At 40.9% G+C, this 19,827-nt stretch overlaps 2 protein-coding genes across 6 annotated transcripts; one reads left to right on the forward strand and one right to left on the reverse strand.

Moving 5' to 3' along the window:
• Window positions 1-100: 100 nt before the first annotated feature.
• On the reverse strand, window positions 101-12,294 carry lifra (LIF receptor subunit alpha a). Its single transcript, XM_011615497.2, has 18 exons — window positions 12,157-12,294; window positions 9,056-9,264; window positions 8,765-8,901; window positions 8,332-8,479; window positions 7,973-8,245; window positions 7,657-7,780; window positions 6,440-6,576; window positions 6,177-6,319; window positions 5,877-6,030; window positions 5,730-5,794; window positions 5,408-5,642; window positions 5,042-5,227; window positions 4,592-4,693; window positions 4,344-4,490; window positions 3,995-4,132; window positions 3,738-3,831; window positions 3,550-3,616; window positions 101-3,260 (listed from the first exon to the last, which is right to left on the reverse strand). The coding sequence occupies exons 2-18, from the start codon at window positions 9,153-9,155 to the stop codon at window positions 2,586-2,588; spliced, it is 2,925 nt and encodes a 974-aa protein (XP_011613799.2). The 5' UTR covers window positions 9,156-9,264; window positions 12,157-12,294; the 3' UTR covers window positions 101-2,585.
• cep78 (centrosomal protein 78) lies at window positions 12,289-19,796 on the forward strand. Of its 5 annotated transcripts, none has more exons than XM_011615499.2 (16): window positions 12,289-12,414; window positions 13,864-14,132; window positions 14,269-14,444; window positions 14,661-14,733; window positions 14,817-14,920; window positions 14,999-15,173; window positions 15,283-15,396; window positions 15,619-15,683; window positions 15,785-15,875; window positions 16,005-16,128; window positions 16,342-16,384; window positions 16,509-16,631; window positions 16,753-16,830; window positions 17,119-17,288; window positions 18,134-18,293; window positions 18,770-19,796. In XM_011615499.2, exons 2-16 carry the CDS (start codon window positions 13,868-13,870, stop codon window positions 19,241-19,243), a joined length of 2,235 nt encoding a protein of 744 aa, XP_011613801.1. In that variant the 5' UTR covers window positions 12,289-12,414; window positions 13,864-13,867; the 3' UTR covers window positions 19,244-19,796. The 5 variants fall into 5 exon arrangements, with proteins under 5 accessions (XP_011613801.1, XP_011613803.1, XP_011613804.1 ...); XM_011615501.2 differs by lacking the exon at window positions 12,289-12,414 and adding an exon at window positions 12,421-12,461; XM_011615502.2 differs by lacking the exon at window positions 12,289-12,414 and adding an exon at window positions 13,136-13,461 and having other exon boundaries at window positions 16,527-16,631.
• Window positions 19,797-19,827: the final 31 nt, after the last annotated feature.

Here is a 19,827-nt window from a genome sequence, read left to right on the forward strand (position 1 = left end):
GCTCTTTATGTTGCTCATTAGCTGTCCAATTAAATCGGTACACAGATATGATCGGAAGGCGATAAAATTCTTGAAATAAAAAAAAATGGAAAAAGACACATGCAGACAAATACATTTATTGCCTTTAAACAAGAAGCATTTCAGTTGGTGTAATTAGTGTTAATATTTATGTCACTCAGAAGCACTTCATTGTTTCATTTACTGGTAATTATTAAGAAAATACTTTGCATCATTTCACAAAATGTACAGTATTTCTCTGAGAAGGTCTACAACTGTGCGATACCCGGGTCTGCTCACGTGCACAATAGCGTTAGTGTTTTAAAGCCACATTTTAAACGGTTTATAGCATAAACACACATACTATATATAAAGCATTTATTTTGAAATCAGTTTATACAGCATGCATTGTATATATGTAAAGGCAGAAAGTGTACCCAGGAGCATGGCCCAGGCAACTCCAATGCACCTTGGTAAAAGTAGGATTCAGCTGTGCATAATAAGGATTCTGGCCTTAATATGTGGGGAAGCAACACTGCTGGGTTAATAGAGGAATGCATAGCAAGTTAAAATGGTAGACACAGGATAATAATTCTTAGTTTGTTTACATTACTTTTCACATTGAAAGATGTATGCTTTTCATAGAACTACTTTAGTTATTAGCAAAAATTAACATTGTTTTTTTCAAGGAAGCTAGTTATTCAATGTATTTTGACTACAGATCTGATTTCAGCATAGGGAATATCATTATCAATGTAATGTACTTTGTACAGAGAGAAAAATAACAACTCCCCTTTTAAAGGTTAACGATGTATAATACATTCTATTCAAACAAAGCTTCTAAGGTGGGAAAGTGCTATTTGTTGAAGCAAACCAACATAAAAGCATGTAACATACAAAATTCAAAGGCTCATTTATGAAGCCCTGTTTCTCCAAGGAAACAGGCTTCACAGAAATTAAAAAAAAAAAAAAAAAACAAAAAAAACAGCAACCATGTTCCATTACTAAAAACTAGATCCCAATCTTTAAAACTACTGCTCATCACAAATGCCACAGATTACTTTTGTCTCTTTACCAAGTTTGACTGGTGCAACACTATAGCTAAAAAAGAATTGTTTCAACCATTGTCCCTACATATCCAGTTAAAACCTAGGTCAGCGGAAAATAAAGGAGACAGCAGTATCTGGTCAAACAAAAAGGTTCTGTCCATTGACAGTTAGTAGCAAAGCCATTGATAAAAGTTCCCCCAACATCAATTATATCACAGTAAATTTTTAGATATTTTTGAGTAAAGCTTTCAGGCTAGAGGCACTGGGAACCAATGGGCCACGTGTAGCCGTATGGGTAAATCATGATATGAACTGAAATGAGGCAAATGGTCTCTAAGTGTTTAAATCAAAGTGCTGTTAAGTGAGCATAAGTTAGGTAACTCACCCACATTTTTTGGACAAAAATGAATGCCTGGAATTTTTTTCATTTTGTGAAGTCGCAACATTCTGAGGCATCAGGAAATAAACAGCAACCAGATGCAAAAAATTCATTGAACAATCATGAATCCTCAAGGATAATACTGCAGTTATTATGATAATGTGAGAAAAGGCCAGACATTTCTGCAAATGCTGACTCTGGCTTGGGCTGATTTATGATAACTTGGATTGAAGGTCACTTCTGAAATCAAATCATCTACCATAGATCATCTTTCCCCTTCGCACAATCTCTCAGGAGCAAGGAAGTGTGTAAAATGTGACAGGGCGAAATACAGTGGCAGCATTATATTTACCAAGCCTGTCTTGTAACATTTCAGAATTTACAAGACAATGATGATGTTGAAGGTCAACGTCAAATTGTCCAGTTTCATATAACATTAAACATGATATCGAAAAAGAGTGACAGCAACATGCATTTCAATTAAAAAAAAACAAAAAACAAGAATACACAAAGTGAAAACCAAAAGCGTTTGCTTACAAAAATCACATCAGTTTGAACTCAGGCTCTAGCTTATTTCAGTGTACGTCCACTGGCTCATCACCAGCACAATTCTAGACCATAAAATAAAGCACCACCTTGCTTTCTGTAAACCGAGCAAAGCAACCATCTATGAAAATCGGTAAAATCTGTTAAGGATGGGTGCTAGTTGCTAGCAAAACAGATGACAAATGATTCTATTATGTTGTGTTTAATCCATTCTTCTAGTGTTCTAGTTAAAGTGTCCTTTTTTCTGTAATTATACTGTGCTGCCATTTTGTTTGTTTTGTAGTGATGTCCAGAAATTGCTAAATGCCCATTTTAGAGTATCACAGAAATGTGAGGGAGTTGTAGCAGCCACCAGGTTGAGGGGGGAGGTGCAATAATGATGGCGATGGAATAAAAATATGAATATTCTCAGAATAGAAATGTTTGAAAATATAAATGTATAGATTCTGACAGTTTCATATATTGATTTTGAAATGTGAATTAAGAATATTTTTGTCAGTTTGGAACAAGTATTTTGTAAGCTAAACAGGTGTAACACCAAGAATGCAGGGCTGCAGGTGACGCCAACAGGCGTGAGCTTCGGCTTGGCTGCTGGCAGCGACGGCGAGATGATGTCACGGTTTTGTTGTTGACAGCAGGTTTGTGAACCAGGATGCTGCAGATGACGACAGCTGATGTTTCTCCTCTGCGCATTCGTCTCCCTCTGGAAGCAGAAACTGAGTGGAGGCAACAGATGTGGGAGACCCAAGAGAGGGGGCCAGGCCACCACTCGGACCAGCCTCTGTGGGAGAGTCAAAATGCCAGGACCTTTGGGGTTTGTAACCACCAGAACTGACAGCCTGGGGTTCAAATGAAGACTCGGGGGAAGTTAGGAAAAGCTCTTCGGTAGGAGCTCGAGGCTGCACCTGGGGTCGGTAACCCCCTCCCCCTCTGATTTCAGAACTGAGAGCTTGACCAGCCTGGGACGGGCTGAACTCAGAAGAATCCAGTGGATTTGGTGACCAGGCTAACGAAGATCCCGAGGTCTGAACGCCCGTGTATGTCACATCCGTGCGTGCTGAATCCATTGAAGATGCAGAAGAAGCAGAGGAGTCTGGGAAACGTGGTCTTATGGGCCGCTCATCCACAACTTGGTTGTAGTAGCGTAACGATGTTGGCTCATCCGTGTCAGCTGGCTCATCTTCCATTCTTTGCATTTCTTCATCTTCATCTTCTTCAGGAATGACAACCAGCATTTTTTCTACAATGTGGACCATGCTGTGGGGAGAAGGCTTGACATCCATTGGCCCCTGAAAATCCACAAAGACAACTTGGAACCTGTACAGTGCCTATTTTTTACATGTTTTATTGCTCACACATGGAGGCACTGATGACATTGGTGGTGTTAATTTGCAACTTTTTAAACTGTAGCGCTCCTTGAAGTACAGTTGCCTATTGATTATCTTGTGGCCATCTTATCTAATTGGCCATGATTTTACACGAACGGCTTTTTTAAAGTTGCCGGAGGAGTGCAAAGTATAGTACATTTAGAAATAGAAAAAAATAAAATTGCAAGAGTAATTCATACTGAGACTATACCTGTGTCCTGGACCAGTCGCCAGGCAACTTCGGCTCAGGAATGTCTGGATATAATGCCCTTTTCACCCTTGGGATAAAACAAAATGTAGAAAAAAAAAGAATTATCAGGGGAGGCCTAGGAGGATATTATGGCTAATGCAAAACAAAGGGCATGACACAAAATTGACCGTCTCTGCTGGCAGTCTCACCATTTCCGCTTCTTATAACAAATGAAGGTGACAAAGACCAGAAATAAGGCCGTGATTCCAAGAGAAGTCAAGATTTCTAGGATCAGCCAATCAGCTGTTGGTACAAACAGAGGGAAAACTATTATTCTTCACTTTAGTTGAAAAATTATGATTCTCAACATAAAGTTGAAAGCATCTATTGTAATAGGGAGTCACCTAAAATGTTACCACTTGTTAATAAAAGGATTTTTTTGTAGAATCACATGTATTTCACATACTCTGTGGCTCCAGCATAACGGAGGCAGTGGCTCCTGTGTCTTCGCCTGCTGAAGTATAAGCCTTGACGGTAAATTTGTAGGAGCCCTTGCTGTAACCTTTCACTTCATATTTTCTGGTTTCTATATCTGGCAGATTAGCTGGGGAAAGCAGAGCATGACAAACAAAAATGGAGAAAAAGAGAAACAGGTGAGGAGGTCACAAATTTAATGGTGAGAATGACCTGGATGCTTTCAGCATCTTTGAGAGATGTTGTTTTATTATACTTAACTTTGCATGCTTCACATTACAGCCATTTACTTTTAGCAAATAAACCATATAGAAAGGTGGGTTTAATATAAGGTCAGGTACCTATAAGCGTGAGGTGGGAGTCATTACTGACATAAACATTGTAACCCAACAGGAAGCCTCGTCTGTTGGCCAGTGGGATCCCTTCCCAGCTAAGCACGATATCTGACTCTCGCTGCTCGGCTGACAAATAAACAGGTCTGGACGGGACTGGAGTGGACACAAAGTATTAAAAATATAAGCAAAGCAATTAAGATGATGATAGGGATTCTCTACTTTAAACTTTTTTCTCAGTGGAATGTGACCCTTACCCAGCTCTTGCATGTATCCCTGCCAGCGCAGCAGCAGCTGTGCGGGCTCTGAAGAGCAGCAGTACAAGGAAATGTTGTATCTCACACCCGGCAGGAAGTTGGCTGAAAGAAAAGGAGGACAAAACAGTTTCACTCTCTTCTAGTTAAAAATAAAACAAACAACAACAACAACAACCATGCAACAGTACAGTAAATCTGTGGGGTGGTGGCAGCTCAGTCTGTAGGGGACTGGGCTTTGGAAGGTGTTCATGTAGTAGGGGGAAATGCCAGGACACCTTCAGAGCACTGCTGAGGTACCCATGAGCAAGGTAGCGAAGACCCAAATGCTCACAGAGGCCGTGTGATAAGCTGGCGGCTCATTCAGCGGTGTACATAACATAAATATGATGCAACGTAAAACACAAGGTTACAGTGGAACACAGTCCTTAGTGGGAATATAGGCTAACATACCTGACTCAATAGAGGAGAAATTGTTTGGAGCGGCCACCTTTATCCAATCCAGAGGACAGTCCTTCCTGCAGGAGGCATCATACCATTCCACCACATAATCACAGGTAGAATTGTCTTCCCTCTCCCAGGAAAGAGAAAAACCTCCATCCAAAAAAACTGCTCTGGAGACAGCAATGGGCTCGTTTTCTGGAAAGATGTAGATTATATAAAAAGCAATTCAGAAACTACCGGTACATTTATTCACATGCTGTGTATAACTGACCTGGAATATCAAACTCTCTAGTGTTGCACTTTGTGATTACTTCTATAGCATTTACATTGTCGCACAATTTTTCTTCCAATATTTTCCATTCTACGATGACATACCTGTCCAACGTAGAGGTATAAGCACCGCTGAAGGTGCTGACCCTCCATCCTCATTCTCTGCAATAACAGAGGCTTGGATCTTGCCACTGCCGAGGGTCGCCATATGTGATAGATTGAATGGAGCAGTGGAAGTATCTGGGGAGAAGTTTACGGTGTGTTGCAGATTTTCTTCAGAGCTTTGAAAAGTAACTTGGTAACCCTTGAGGCGGCCATGGCTCTGCCTTTGAGTGAGAGGCTGGTAAAAAGGAAGACAGTAGAGATCTGTTGTACATCGCGTCTTAACATTTTTGTAGCTCAAAAAAGAATAACGGAAGAAATTTACCTTCCAAACCACCTGTCCAGTGTTGTCCCTGTTCATCCATACCCACACCTCAGGAGCATCTGGTACTGAGAGATGACACAAATGTACATTAACACAGAGAACCTGCTAGAATTGAACTGACTCATCTACTACATGTAAACCCTTTACCAGTAGTCCTTGTCTTGAAGGAAAATTCTTCACTCCAGTCTCCCCACTTCCAGAAATTCTTCTGGGCACCACAGCGGATTTGAAGAGTGTACTCTTCATTGGGATGCATGTCTGATAGGACCACTGACTGCAGACCCACGCCGGAGAAGGTACGCTGGACACACCAAAGAACTTGATTAAGATCTGGTATATTGCTGGTCACACAAATGTATACATGCATGCAAAGAATACTGGACTGAGAGAAGGTTCTGTAGATTCAGACAGACAAACTAATGTCACCCCAACACAAAGGTGCCTCACATTTGTTGTGTATCCCCTGGAGGTGACTGCTACCTCACACACAAGAGGAAAGGAGGAATAGCTGCTGTGCTCCCACACCCACAGAATGGTGGCATTCCAGGCATGGACCACTGCACTAAGGTCATCTGGTTTTACAGGGCGCACTGTGGGAAACGGATAAATCCAAATCACTAATCTGAAGAAACACACAACAAAAAGAAGACTGGACGCGTATGCATGTTTTCTTTTCTAAATTAAGTTCTAGTCAAACAGCAGTAACTCACCTCTGTGACTGAGTTCAGCAGAGTCAGTCAGGTTGTGCTGGCCAAGCGGATTTACAGCCACTAGAGTCCAGCTACCAGCCCAGCCATCCAAAGTACAGTTTTTCTGCTTCTCTTTCTGCGTGTTCTGCAGACATTTCCTACAAAGTAAACCACAATGGATGAAAACGAATGCAAAATCTAATCAATTTAACACAAATAAACGACTGTTCCATTTGTTGGGATCGTTGTTTTGACCTAGAGATGCCAGCATAAGTCACAACAGAGTTCCCGTAAAGGAATGTGGCGAGCAGCCAGTCCACTATCAGTGTTAATCAAAAACAGAGGCAGCGAGGCTCGGATTAAAGGAACAGCTTTGCAAATTTTATCATCTTTTTTTGAGAAAAGAGACCTTTTAGAAAATGGTAGGGAAGATAATAAATAGTGCTAAATCATTTTGTCATTGTCAGCACAAGCAACTATAATGCACTGGTCACCAAAACTGGTGAGTCAAATCTATTTTTATATCAGCACAGCTGACCAAGTTAAATGCAAACTGCATTTGTAACTATGTTTAGTTATTGCATAACCAGGGTAGAAGTTCAGACCACAATGAACCAGTTCCAGAAACCTTTAGCGTGGTCCTATTACTGACGAAGCTACAGCACACACAAAGAATCAATAATCCCTTATGTAGTCTTTACCCTTGATGTCTTTTGTTCTGGTTTCTGCTCATTTTAGGGCAGAACGATTAATTTCAGTTGCAACAATATCGAGAATTGCTACTGATATATACTTATATATACTTTTGTTTAGGCCACAAAAAAAAACTGCAAGATAAAGAATTGCTTGTATTCATTGTCTTGGTTGAAAAATATATGAGAAGAGAGCCTTAAAAAAATAACTGCATATTAATTGGCAATCACAATTTTGAGGGGGGAAAATGACAATTTTTCCAAAACCGTTCAGCCAGACTTCAAATGTACATCAGTAATGTCCTAATCACCTTCCTTTAGGGGAAACTAAACTTCAACATCATGCCTTTACTGCAGCAACAGTGGATTTGGATATTACCAGAATTTTTCCATTGCTAGTAGATACCCTGTGAGCTGTTCTGCATTGCATACTTTAAATGGCAATTTCCAGCTTGACCACTCAGAATAAAACTACAAGCCTGCACATTTCCCCCCCATGTTTTTGTTAAAATCTCTTCAAAAGCTGGTATTGCACTGATGTGATACCTCTCGTTGATCGAGTAATTTGTTGCCCGTCTGCCGTACAAATATGTATCTACTCCATTCCAGTGGCACACAGCTGAGGTCAAATTGCGGGTCTCACACACAAAATCTGTTGACAGAGGTGGATCTGGGGAAGAAAATGTATAATTAGGCTTTTTTGCTCAACTTAAACTGTGCAGTTAATGACAGAGTAGAGGGCGCTCTGAATGGGTTAAATAGATGGACATGTACATGTGAAAATGTGTCAACTTATACACATTTAGAAGACAATTTTAGATAGAAAGACTTTAGCTATTATCAAAAGATTTTATTGTCTTACATCCGGCAAAAATCACAGAGCCAGTGACGTTCAGTCGGTCGTCCTGACAATAGATGTTGTTTCCCGAATGGTTAGATGGCCGCCTTTTGACCACCACAGTCGAGTAAGTCCTGCGGCTGAGTCGTGTTGTCTTCAACACTTCGCTGCCTAACTTCATGGAACGAAGGAGCTCCCTCTCCCCCACAATGCAGCAGAAAGTGGTGCTGGCTCCCACAGGTACAACTTTATCCTGTGGCAACATCTGGAATTTGGGATTGCTGGGTATATCATATCCTGAAAAGCAAGGAGAACGAAGGCTTAAGAGTTTAAAAATAAGAAACATAGTGTCTTTGATAATTTAAAATTACTGTCCATCTGACCTTGATGTATCTGTGTGTTGCTCCATTCACTTGCTCTCTGTCCATCTCTTGCACGGACTTTGATTGACAGTGACGTACACTCCAGGGGTTCGGCGGAGGTCCAGGTCCACTGGTGCCGACCACTTATCAGCGGCACAGAGATCGTTTTCTGCAGAGCACAGACTCCTTTATATGAACTGCTGTGTCATTGGGTAGAATTCAATTCAACAAGAGATTGAAGTTTCCATACAGATTTTTTTGGAAAGATGCCAATCGATATCAGCACATTCTAAATGCTGAAACAGCATTTATGTCAGTGTATCGATATAAAAAGTTACCCCACATAAGTAAATGCAGGCGAGGCACTTTGTCAATCGTGATGTGAGATGCTTGGACAAGACAATGGACAGCGAGAAATCATGAGGTGAACCAACAATAAAAGCAGTGCTCCTACATAGAAGACAGTTTCGTTGAGTTCAGTTCTGAGAATCAGCATGTCAAAGGCCGTGGCGGTTCCTCCAACCCAGGATATGGATAACTGTTGCGTGCCGTTGATTGCTGAAAGGCTCAACTGCTTCGGTACAAGAAGAGCTGAGGGGACAGATGGAGAAAGAGTGCAGCGAATTCAACGACTCGGGTCACAGTAAAAGACCTTGAACCTGCCTTGAATGTTCAGAAATGATTTGGCAGAAGGGTGCGTTTATGTTGAAAATGTCACTTATCTTGAAGTCAACAGTAGCCTTACCCTCATTTGCACGCGTATGTGTAGCTGAGCAGCACAGGAAAAGGCAAAAGAGCCAAAGGGAGTAACTATTAGAGCTGGAGGTGATGCTTGAGGACGGCATGGTGGCACAGAGTCAAGACCCCGTCCGTGGGACCCAAAGCAGGTTGCCCTCGCTACGCCAGTGACACAATGCTGGAACCTCTGACAGGTGAGGGAAAGATGGAAGGAACCTGCGGGGGGAAAAAAACAGAAGACTGCTAATGGAAATCTATCAGGAGCAATTTTCTTCAGTATCTGACCCCAAGGTCACTTGGGCATGTATCGGACATGTACCATGGAGCGGGGAGACGGCCGATTCTGAGCCGCTCTGCCTTTGATGAAACAGAACCTACTACCAATACAGAGGAGCATTTTCAGCTGTGAAGTGGTGCTGGAGTGAAGGCAGCTGTTGTGAGATGGCAAAACTGAACTTGGGCCTTTAAAATGTCTCATTAGTGAAATGCTGTTTTGCATCTGTAGGAATTCCTGACATCATCTCCTATTTGACTGTTTGGGTTTTGAGCGAGTAACCCCCCTCAGAATAGAATTTTGTCTTTATAGTTCACCTAAAATGTACCCATAATAATGAATTAGGTGTGTATTAATGGATATGCATATTTCCAAAACTTGAATTCAACAGATATTTTAAAAAGTAGGAAAAAAAATCCCTTTTTTTAACGGAAAAAAGGAAGAATATGTTACTGTCAGACATGGCCTTCACTCACATCATGTGTGTATCAGCGTAATTCATTGTGTCTCCGACACGTTGGGACAAGCTTTTAACCGCTCTGCAGGCTGAGAAAACAAAGCTCTCAGGGCGTGTGTGATTTACGATCAGGCACCACTAAAGCTTGTGAAACAAACAAGCAGTGATTTTATTTTGGCTCATCAACAATTTGTTGCTTTGTTTAAACCGGGGAGTGTGTTTTTAACAATGCAATTAAACCCTTCAATGCTGCAGAGCAGGGGCGTAGGCACCTGGTTTTAAACACATTTTCAGACATATGGACAACCATATTTCCTTTCTCAAGTCTGTTGTCCTTGTCTCAGAAAAGATCCCCTCCACATGAAATTTCAATGTTTGGCTCAACATAAATGCAGCGGCGTGGTGTCAAAGCCTCACAGGTTTCTGAGCTAGCTGTGCAGAAAACGGTAGTCTGGTTCTGTGTCATGTCGCAGGTCTGCACAAAGATGTGTTTGGCTTCCTTTCAAATGTGTTTATCTTTCCAGGTTAAACACCAAAGTAAAAGATCTTACAACCTTCAATATATCCCAAAAATGCCTGGATCCTGGACACACACACACACACACACACACACACAAATGAATATTGTGTAACAACAACCATCTTGCAGTGCAATCATATCTCAAAGGCTAAATCTTCATTATTAGTTGGTCTTATTCATCTCCACTGTTGTACAGTTTGTTCAAGTGATGCAATGAGAATGTCGATGACCTCAAAACTTTAACAGCTGGCTAAAATGTAATTACAAAGGAACAGATGAGCAGCCAAACATATAATATCAGAATAAATGTTAAATTCTTTCTGCAAAGCATGTTGTCACACAACAACCGGGACCGAAGAAATATGCCCACTACGTTTCTGGTTGAGTCAGGGCCTTTTGAAATATGAGCTACCGGTACATTTTTTTTTCTAATTACATTTGACCTTCACATGGCACAAGAAGATGACCGGATGCTAGTGAATAGGACTAAAAAAGGAGCGTTACCATGAATGTGTGTGTTTGTGTGTATCGTCCAGGCTGTGACCTCAGCAGAGAAGGGACATTCAGTTCTGTGTGTGGGTATTGGACATTAGCCAAACACCATTTCCTTCCCTTTTTGGCACTATAACACTTAATGAATATAAATCATCAATTCAACAGGAAGCAAAACAATATACACAATATACACGCAGTACGATTTCCTTCTAGCTGTTACCTGTTAGCTGATTTTTAAATGACATTAGGTTATTTACCACATACATGTTTAAAGCTTGACATTCTACCTCTCTTTTTAATTTTGTTTTTAATAAAAGCTGTTGTTTTCCCAGGTACAACCAGACACCTTCCATTCATCCATTCTGTTAGGATGACTAATGTTTGAGGTTTTATTATGCTCGTCATACTAAGAGAACAGTGCTAAAAATAAAACACCCGCTTTTGAAACCTTCTCTTAAAAAGAACAGTGGTATTGTTGTTCCATGAGACAGGTACTCTTTGGCTGAACATTGCTGGCACATTTTTGTGTTCATGTAGATGCAACACACCATAATTATAGTGAAATATAGCACATCCTTCTTTGGTATTATATATTCATGAACCTACTGGTGCAGAGTGGGGTAACTGAATTATTTAGATATACGTGTTTCTATGTGCAGGACATAGAGATGTCTGCATTACACACTGGACACGACGCCTTTCAATGCACATTTTGACTGTGTGAAATATACAGTAGTCATAACTACACAAATACAATTTGTTAAAAATCAACAAAAAAAGCAGTTAAGCTGGTATGGGTATTAAGAGGTTAAATGAGAAATATAGGATAAACTGTAAGAGATCACATTCCTAAAGTGCCAATAATGCAGTCATAACAATTGCTGTGTGGCCTCATTTCACACATTGGAGTATGCAAAATTACACATTGCTCTCAATTTATTTTCTTACATTTCAATATGTCTCTTGTCGAAAATGGCTAAGAGGCCTTTTAAAAAAAAAAAAAAAAAAAAAAAAAAAAAAAATTTACCAAATCTATCGTCCCAGGACAGTTAGCATCATTAGCGTTAGCTCCTGGTCACCACGACGTCAAAAACAATTTATACCACGTTGTGGTTGGCTGGTTACACTTTATAGATGCAGCAGCCGATTCTGGCAAAATTACCTTTTGATGATGTGCTTCCAATAGATTCGCTAAATTATACCAGATTTTAAAATTCCACTTGGCTGCCATCATCACACGCGCAGACGCAAAAGGCCAGTTATTTGGAAAAACACGGCTAACGCTAGCACGCTCCGGACACCACAATCTACGAATTAACACGTTAACTGTTGTTACGAGCTTTTAAATAAAAACATCCTTACCTCGGGATAGCAATGGGCTATTTACGCGATAGTTCTGATGTGTATGTATACAATAATCCAAGTCTTTAAACTGCTTTCCCCTGTGAAATCGATGGACAATTCCCAGCCAGTGTGTCCAGAATAGGTTGGGATCGCACTGGATTACTGGAATACGGAGAAGGGCGTTTGATTGACATCCGGCCTGACCAATCGCGACTAGCGGCGTTCTGATGCATTCAGGGAACCCGGAAGTGTGGAAAAAATCTAAGCGCCTTGACGGTCAGTAAAATTGTTTGTAATATGGTTATCGACATTGAGTATGTAAGGTAAGAGGTAAAAATAATATAAACTACGCAACATCAATAAAAACAATAACAATATTATCAATAGCAACAACAACAATAATAATTGTACCGGTACCTCAAAGGGGGAGTACATTTCTGCAGAATTGGTAGTATGTCAAAAACACCTATATATACGTAACCCTAATTTCAACCAACTGACTTAATTTTAAATCAATAGTTTTTGTCATAATCATAAGTCACCAAGTTACTTGTAAAACGTTAAAAAAAATTGGCACTGTTTGCCTTCTATAGTTTTAGGTTGAGGGGTTATGCAAGTGATAAGAGAACTGATGAACGATCAGTATAGAAAGAATGGAATGCAGAGGTCAAAAGGAGTAAAATGATTCACCCATCTGAGTCTGGCAAAAATGTAAATCTATCTAAGATAGATGAGGTCACTCACATGATTACGTGTACCTTGTGGTCTACAAGGGGAGAGCGAGTTAAAAAGAAAACAGTGACAACAGCTTTGTCCAAAGGGATTTACAGTGATGTGATTTAAGAGTTAGCTATGATCTGAAGAACAATCATTGCTAATTCAGTAATAGCAACTTTAGGCTTGGGCCAGGGCTGAAAAGAGATACAGCGCTATTTGGGCTGCGGGGTGTAGAAATAATGCAATGACACAGTGTTACAGCAAGGGGGCAGTATCGTTTCAACTGACGTGCATCGTACCGGAAATGAACAGAAGAAGAAAATTGAACACAAATCCAACGACCACGTCTTGCAGCTTTTAACTAACTTTTAAAGATTCTTATCATTTTGTCAGCATAACATATAAGTTCATTGATTGCCAAGGATAAAACCGTACAAAACGGAATAGTAGAGCCACGACGACAGGGCAGATTATTATGCACGCAAGGTATAACATTACGTCAAGTGAATTATCAATTATGAAGGTTGCAGAGTAGCTGTGACCGTTCCCAGCCCGCCTGTAGCGACGGTTGCTAAGAGTTTGGTTTGCCAACGTCACTGAAATAAGGTACATCCTATCAACATTGGTCAGTTATGGTCGAAGAGCTTTTCTGAGCAGGATCAAACAAGTTTTAGACTTATTTCAGTGTTTCGCTAAACTTCACAGCACATAAAATGGTTAATACAGCACATAAAGATGGTTAATACTCAAACTGGACTGAGGGAGCCATGTATTTTTGAATGCTGATTACCGGTATTTTTTCACATTTGACTTCCGTTATCAGAGGTCAGCTAAACACTGCCAAAGAGAAAGTTAAGCTGCCTTTGTTGGACTATGTTTGTGTGTTCTGGTTCATTCTTTTAATCACTGTTATAGAGCATAATTGTGTTTATGACCAGATTAAGTTGTTTTTTTTCCATTAGTGTATTTTTTCTTACAGATTTGACATACAACTTCTTTTGTTTCTAGATAAATGATGGTGCAAGACTATGCTCAAATTCAGCAACGTGCTCCCCATCATTTTCTGGCACACTATGAGAATGCTTGTGCCAAACAGGATTCGATTCCTTTATCTGCCATCAAGATGCATCTAGACAAGGAGATGCTGGACTTTAATGGAGACAGGGTGACGTTACAGGACTGGCCCCCTCTCCTCAGCTCAATCTGTATCAACAAACACCTTCACCACATTGCCATAAGCAGCACGTACCACCCTTACCTGGGTTCTGGTGACACTGGTAAGGTATTAATTAATGTCCAAAACTAACTTGAGATACTCAAAAGCATTCGTCATTTCAACACCTAGCTGTAAGTTTCCTTCTGAACTTGAATGTACATTATCTGTCACCTGTAATAATCATATATCCATTTTAGATAGAAGATACTATAAACCCAATGTGAAGAAAATCAAATCAGCTATCCGCTCCAAGGAAATGACTTTTAAGTTGTGCAAGGCCCTCAGAGAATGTCTGACTATCTCACCCAAACTCAAGACTCTGCACCTAAATGGGCTTCCTCTCAGAGAGCGAGACCTGATCGCTTTGTCAAAGGTAAAGAAACAAACCAAAGACACAATTTGTGCTGAAAACAAAACACCGGAGAAAGGCAGAATATTTTATCTCAATCTTTCCCTGCAATTTTTTGTTCATTGAAAAAAACAATGATACGGCGTATACATAATATTTGGATTTCTGATGCATGCATTAAAGTGTGAATTTCAGGAGCTGCTGTGTTACTGTGTTTCATTCTGAAATTCATTTTTTTAGGGTTTGGCAAAAAGTGTTTCTTTGGAAAATCTGTCTCTGGCTGACTGTCCAATCTCTGATGAAGGATTAGAGGGTAGAGTATGTTTATTAATTAATTTGACTGTTAAGATGTATAACATGATAGCTGTCTTCATACCTGCCTCTTCTGTGGTTCAGTCATTTGCCAAAGTGTAAAGTATTCTACAAGTATCCGGACGCTAGATTTTACGGGATGCAATGTCACCTGGAGAGGTGCGGAGCACATGGCCAACATTGTCAAGGTGGAATATTTATGCGTGTAATAACAGTCTGCCTAAAGTTTAATGTACATGATAATGAATTAAATGACTTTTGCTCAGTATCAGGGAATGCAGAGGCATGGAACAGCATGGGCTGAGTCGCTGAGGTATCGTCGGCCACAGTTTAAAGGTATGGGAGGTCTACGCCGAATCACCCTCAACTGCAACCTTCTGATTGGAGACCGAGGTGCTGCTGCTCTTGCGCATGAATTGCAGGAGGACCTCTGGGTTAAAGGTTAGTAGATATCAGCTTTTGAGAGACTTGCCATGAAAGACAGTCTGTATGTTTCCATGCACTGTTCTTTTTGTTGTCCCAACATCTGTTTTTATGACTTATTGAACAGCTGTGGACCTGCAGAAGTGTGGGTTGTCCAATGAGGGGGCTCAACGGCTGCTGGAGGCTTTGAAAACTAATTCCACTCTTCATGTGCTGGACATTCGTAATAACGCATTAATAGGTAAAAAAAACAAAACACTTTTTAAATCTCATTCTCCAGCTGAATTTTTGCGGCAGAGGTGGATATTCACCACATCCCCTGGTAACAAGCGTTGTGTTGTTTATTCAGCTATTTTTACATAATTGAAATAAGTCCATTTATATCATTATTATTCTAGAAATTTATAGGATTTCCATATAATCTTAAATAGAAATAATCCAAATATTTTTGTGTCATTTACAGCCCGGGACCTTATTAAAACTGTAATAGAGAAAGTGCTGATTAATGCTGACAAACAGCCGTCAGAGGTGAGAGGGAGAAAAGATCATCTTTCATGCCCTTCATCTTTCAGAAAAATGCCTGAGCATTTTATTGAATGAGGCATATATGTGTCACATGTGCCCTGCAGTATTGTTGGATTCAGCCTGCAGAGCCAAAAAGAGCCCCTGGCCCAAAGCTGCGAGCTGTACGCAGAACAGCAAAAGCAACAACAAGGATGTGTACGTGTACCTTTTTTGGTTTCTTAAAATGACAACTGAAGCATAGACATGCATTTCTCAGGGAAAATGTTCTAAAAGATGTTATCAAAAAAATCATTTATCTTTAATTTGTGATATTTGAACCCTTAGCTGAAGCTTGTCATAAAAGATCTTCTCCCAGAGGTTCAAGACCAGGCGTTCCCCACGCTCAAAGGTCCCATTCCAGAGCTTGTCATGTGCCCTGGCGTGCGGCTGCACGTGCCGGTCGCGAGAGGTGAGTACATTGTCTTGAACAACTTAGTAATGGGTTTATTAAGCCATATTATCTTCCTTTGGTCATATAGAACAGCACATTCTTTGGTTACCAACAGTGAGAGGACAGCATGATGGAGGGTTTTGCAAACAGTGTTGAATAAGAACTAAAAGATTGAAGTATGTTTATCTTCAATTTGATGGAGAAAAGGTTTATTTGATGTATTTCTTCCAGGGGGATGTCTCCTGGTGCCAGCGTGAGGAATCCAAATTTGCAGGTCAGTTTCTAATCGGCGTAATTGTCACCGCACTGTGGCTTATAAATAACCCCAATACTATGCCCAAGATTTTGCATAAAACTGGTTCAGAACCCTGTCAGAGTGGGCGTTATCCCGTCGTTAGGGTGCCTCTTCTGTAAAGGTTACTGTGGAGTCTGATTCAGACGGCCAGGAAGATGAAGAAGTGGTCGGAATGAAGCAGAGATCATTGTGTCTGCAGGACAAAGTGTACACTGGGAAACTGCAGGTTAGTCATGCCACGCTTTCAGTAATCCTGAGTGACTCTTTTATGAAGAAGAAAAGCAATATTTGGACCTGTGCAGCATTCAGACTCACGCAGGTGTTGTTTGTGTGTGAATGCCCTGTAGATGGAGCTAAAGGAGTGCCGTCTGATGCTGGCAGAGGAGCGGACAGCCAGGCTCAAAGCTGAGTCTAGACTGACTGAGGTGAGCTGTCGTCTCAAAATGTCTTCCTGCCTATGTACCTGGACAAGCTGTCCAATGGGGTTTATGTGGCTGTTGTGTTAGTTCATCCGGTGGTTTATCAATTACCACATCCTCCTTATTTGGGCAGCTTTTAATCAATAATGAAATATTTCCATGGTCATATTAAACTAGGACATTTCTTTTTTTTGGCCGCAGATATTTAAAAGCAAACACACTTTTCATATAAATAGATGATGTTTTTGATACATTAACAATTGATGCTTGTTCTTTATCCCTGTTTCCCCTCAGTATGAATTAGAAAACGCTCGACTTCGGAATGCCAACTTCTCCCTGTCTAAAGCTCTTGCAGCCTCTGGCCCCCCTGCAGTCAGTGCCCTCGACGATGAGGCAGTTCTCGAGAGCATCGAGAAGTCATTCAGAAAGTTCCACGCTTTTCTGGACCTACTCAGAGATGCTGGGTGAGTGTTGCCTTTGTCAACTTTCTCTTTCGTCTGAATGTGTTTACCATTACCAGCCCTTTACTTGGTGAAAGACTGTTAATCCAGGATAAAAAAGAAAATACAATGTGTGGTCCCTTCCTTCTTTGCTAAGCATCACATGGCTTCCGTGGTCAACTGTCCAACGGTTTCTGTAACCCCTATTTACAGTACTGTGCTGTGATGTCACAGCTTAAACACATTTGCAAGGCTGAGTGCAGCAACAAGACACAAGGTTGTTATACTACATTAGCAAGGCCTCCCAAAGCAGGCTGGTGTTTCAAGATGTTCACGCTCTTTTGAAAGAGTAGAAAGAAAAAAGCAACGCTGGGGATCGTAGAAACCTCGAAAACCTAGTGCAGCAGATGAAAAACACATCAAGATTTTTCCCTGTACAATGGGAAGATGTCCAGCAGTGCCATCAGCTCAGAAGTGGCAGAAACCAGTGGGACGCAGGTACACCCGTCTACTGTCCAGAGAGGTCTGGTCTGCAAGGAAGGGTTGCAGCTGTACCTCCGACATGAAAACAAAGTCAACTACGACTCGACTTCTGTGGAGGAAAATGGCAGCAGGTCCTTAGCAGTGATGAGTCAAATGTGAAATATTTGGCAGTAGCAAAGGGCAGTTTTAGGGCACATTTAGTTTTCTCTCATGTTCATTTGCTGATTTAAAAAACAAAACAAACTATTAACGCTTCCATTTTTGAGCATTCTCAGTTTACAGCATTTTTTTTCAAATCCTAAGATTCTAGATTTATATTTGTTGCTTGATTTGAAATCTGAATACCTAAACTCTTGTGTTAATGGATTTTATTGCTAATTTTCTAGCCTTGGTCAGTTAGCCTCAGTGGCTGGAATTGATGGGTCAGATTTCCAACCTCTTGGAAGACCTCAGTTCTCCTCTACAATGGAACCACCAGTCGGAGTTGCACCATCACTGATAGGAGGGGATCATCAGACCGGGATCACGAGTGATGCTACAGCTTTGGTGAGGGAACCCAAGCCAGTGCTAAGCTAAAGCACAGCCACAAGAAACTGGCCCCCTTTGAACCAAAATTGTGTGTATGTTGAGGGCAAAAATTTCACCCGACTACTATAACATGAGGGAAAATAAATGCCAATAGTAATATTAGCCAACTCCTGTTTATCCTCGATATTAAATATATAAAAATTTACTAATGCAACATTAGCTACTGCATAACAGGTTGGGTGATGTCACAGTCCAAAAGATGCTGACTATTGTGACAGCAGATGGCATTAAAGTGTTTAGTTTTGATATTTGTGGGTGGGAGGGAGAGCTGTTCTCTGTTTCTAGTGGTTTGGAAATGGGCCAGTATTTATTCTAAATGGCTGACTTTATAGTGGGAGATGTACTGTATATCTTAAATATCTTAAATGTGTTTTGATAGTAGTGTTGTGACTAGTCTGTTCATGTTCTGTCTTGGTAATTATTGTTTTCTGCAGAAATCCAGCATCCTTCCAGCTGGTGCCGTTGCTCCCCAATCGCCGCCCTCCGACAGGGAATCCAGGCCACCAAGCTTCAGTCCGGACTTCAGACCCACAGCAGACCCTGCTCACACTGAAGATCAGGAACCAGTTACGTACTCAAAGCCAGTAACTCCATTGGAGTCCTGTTCGGAACACAGCTCCTGTCGCCAGAAATCCTTAGATAAGGTTTACTTTGCCAAAAAGTCCCAGTCAAACCATTCCAAGAGTGACGGAAGTTCTAACAGGAGCAGCGGATCTCGTGGTTTGCTGTCCGGCAGGTCAAGCATCAGTGAACTGTTCAGTGACAAAGCAGAGTCTGTTGGTTCACACAGGTCAAGAAAGAGTGGAAAGGGAGTGCTGAGGGAGGTGGGCTCAGGGTCAGAAGGAGTGAGATATTCCAGTTTCTCAGGCCTGAATGTGGAAGAAATGTCAGATAATGACTCCTTCTGATGACCTCTCCAGAGAACATGCTTGTCCTCGTGGTGCTTTTGCTTTTATGTTTCAAGTTCGTACTTTTAGTGGGATTCTGGTAAATGTGACTGAACAATCAGGGAAAATCCAGGGTGCGACAGCTGCCCGCAGTGTTTTTGTGCTGAGCATATCTTCATCCTGGAGTAAAATCAAGTGACACTACTCTTATGAGACTATTTAACGGAAGTTATTTTACAGCAAGTTTACAGTCCGAATCTTAAAATATTAACATTTATTTTATAAAATGAAACAAAAACTGTACTGACATCTAATGCTCCTCAATGAGTCTAAGAATTTTCTCACACCTGGTGGCTGAAGTTACCTTTACCTCTATATGTGAGTTTATAACAGCCATTGCTGATATCAGGTTTTGCTATTTCACAAGGTTTCAGAGGAAAAAAGGAGTTATCATTTCCCAAATGAGTAAAACGTCTGAAGAATGATTTGTGGTGAGTGAGTCAGGACAGGTGCTGAAGCAGGTGATTACTGTGCAGAGGCGGTGCGGTCGAATAAAACTGAATAAAACCTATAACTTGTGTGGGGTGTGAAGTCCAATGAAGTCA

The sequence above is a fragment of the Takifugu rubripes genome, chromosome 21, assembly GCF_901000725.2.
Source record: "Takifugu rubripes chromosome 21, fTakRub1.2, whole genome shotgun sequence".
NCBI lineage: Eukaryota > Metazoa > Chordata > Actinopteri > Tetraodontiformes > Tetraodontidae > Takifugu > Takifugu rubripes.

What these genes read in the sequence shown, in the direction of transcription:
- cep78 (XM_011615499.2), top strand. Translation starts at nt 13,868, where the DNA reads ATGATGGTGCAAGACTATGCTCAAATTCAGCAACGTGCTCCCCATCAT. An exon ending in ACATGGCCAACATTGTCAAG is followed by an intron (nt 14,921 to 14,998) that starts GTGGAATATTTA and finishes ACTTTTGCTCAG; the next exon opens with TATCAGGGAATGCAGAGGCA. An exon ending in AAAAGCAACAACAAGGATGT is followed by an intron (nt 15,876 to 16,004) that starts GTACGTGTACCT and finishes TTGAACCCTTAG; the next exon opens with CTGAAGCTTGTCATAAAAGA.
- lifra (XM_011615497.2), bottom strand. Translation starts at nt 9,155, where the DNA reads ATGCCGTCCTCAAGCATCACCTCCAGCTCTAATAGTTACTCCCTTTGG. An exon ending in TGCTGAACTCAGTCACAGAG is followed by an intron (nt 6,320 to 6,439) that starts GTGAGTTACTGC and finishes CGTTTCCCACAG; the next exon opens with TGCGCCCTGTAAAACCAGAT. An exon ending in TATACCTCTACGTTGGACAG is followed by an intron (nt 5,228 to 5,407) that starts GTATGTCATCGT and finishes ACATCTTTCCAG; the next exon opens with AAAACGAGCCCATTGCTGTC.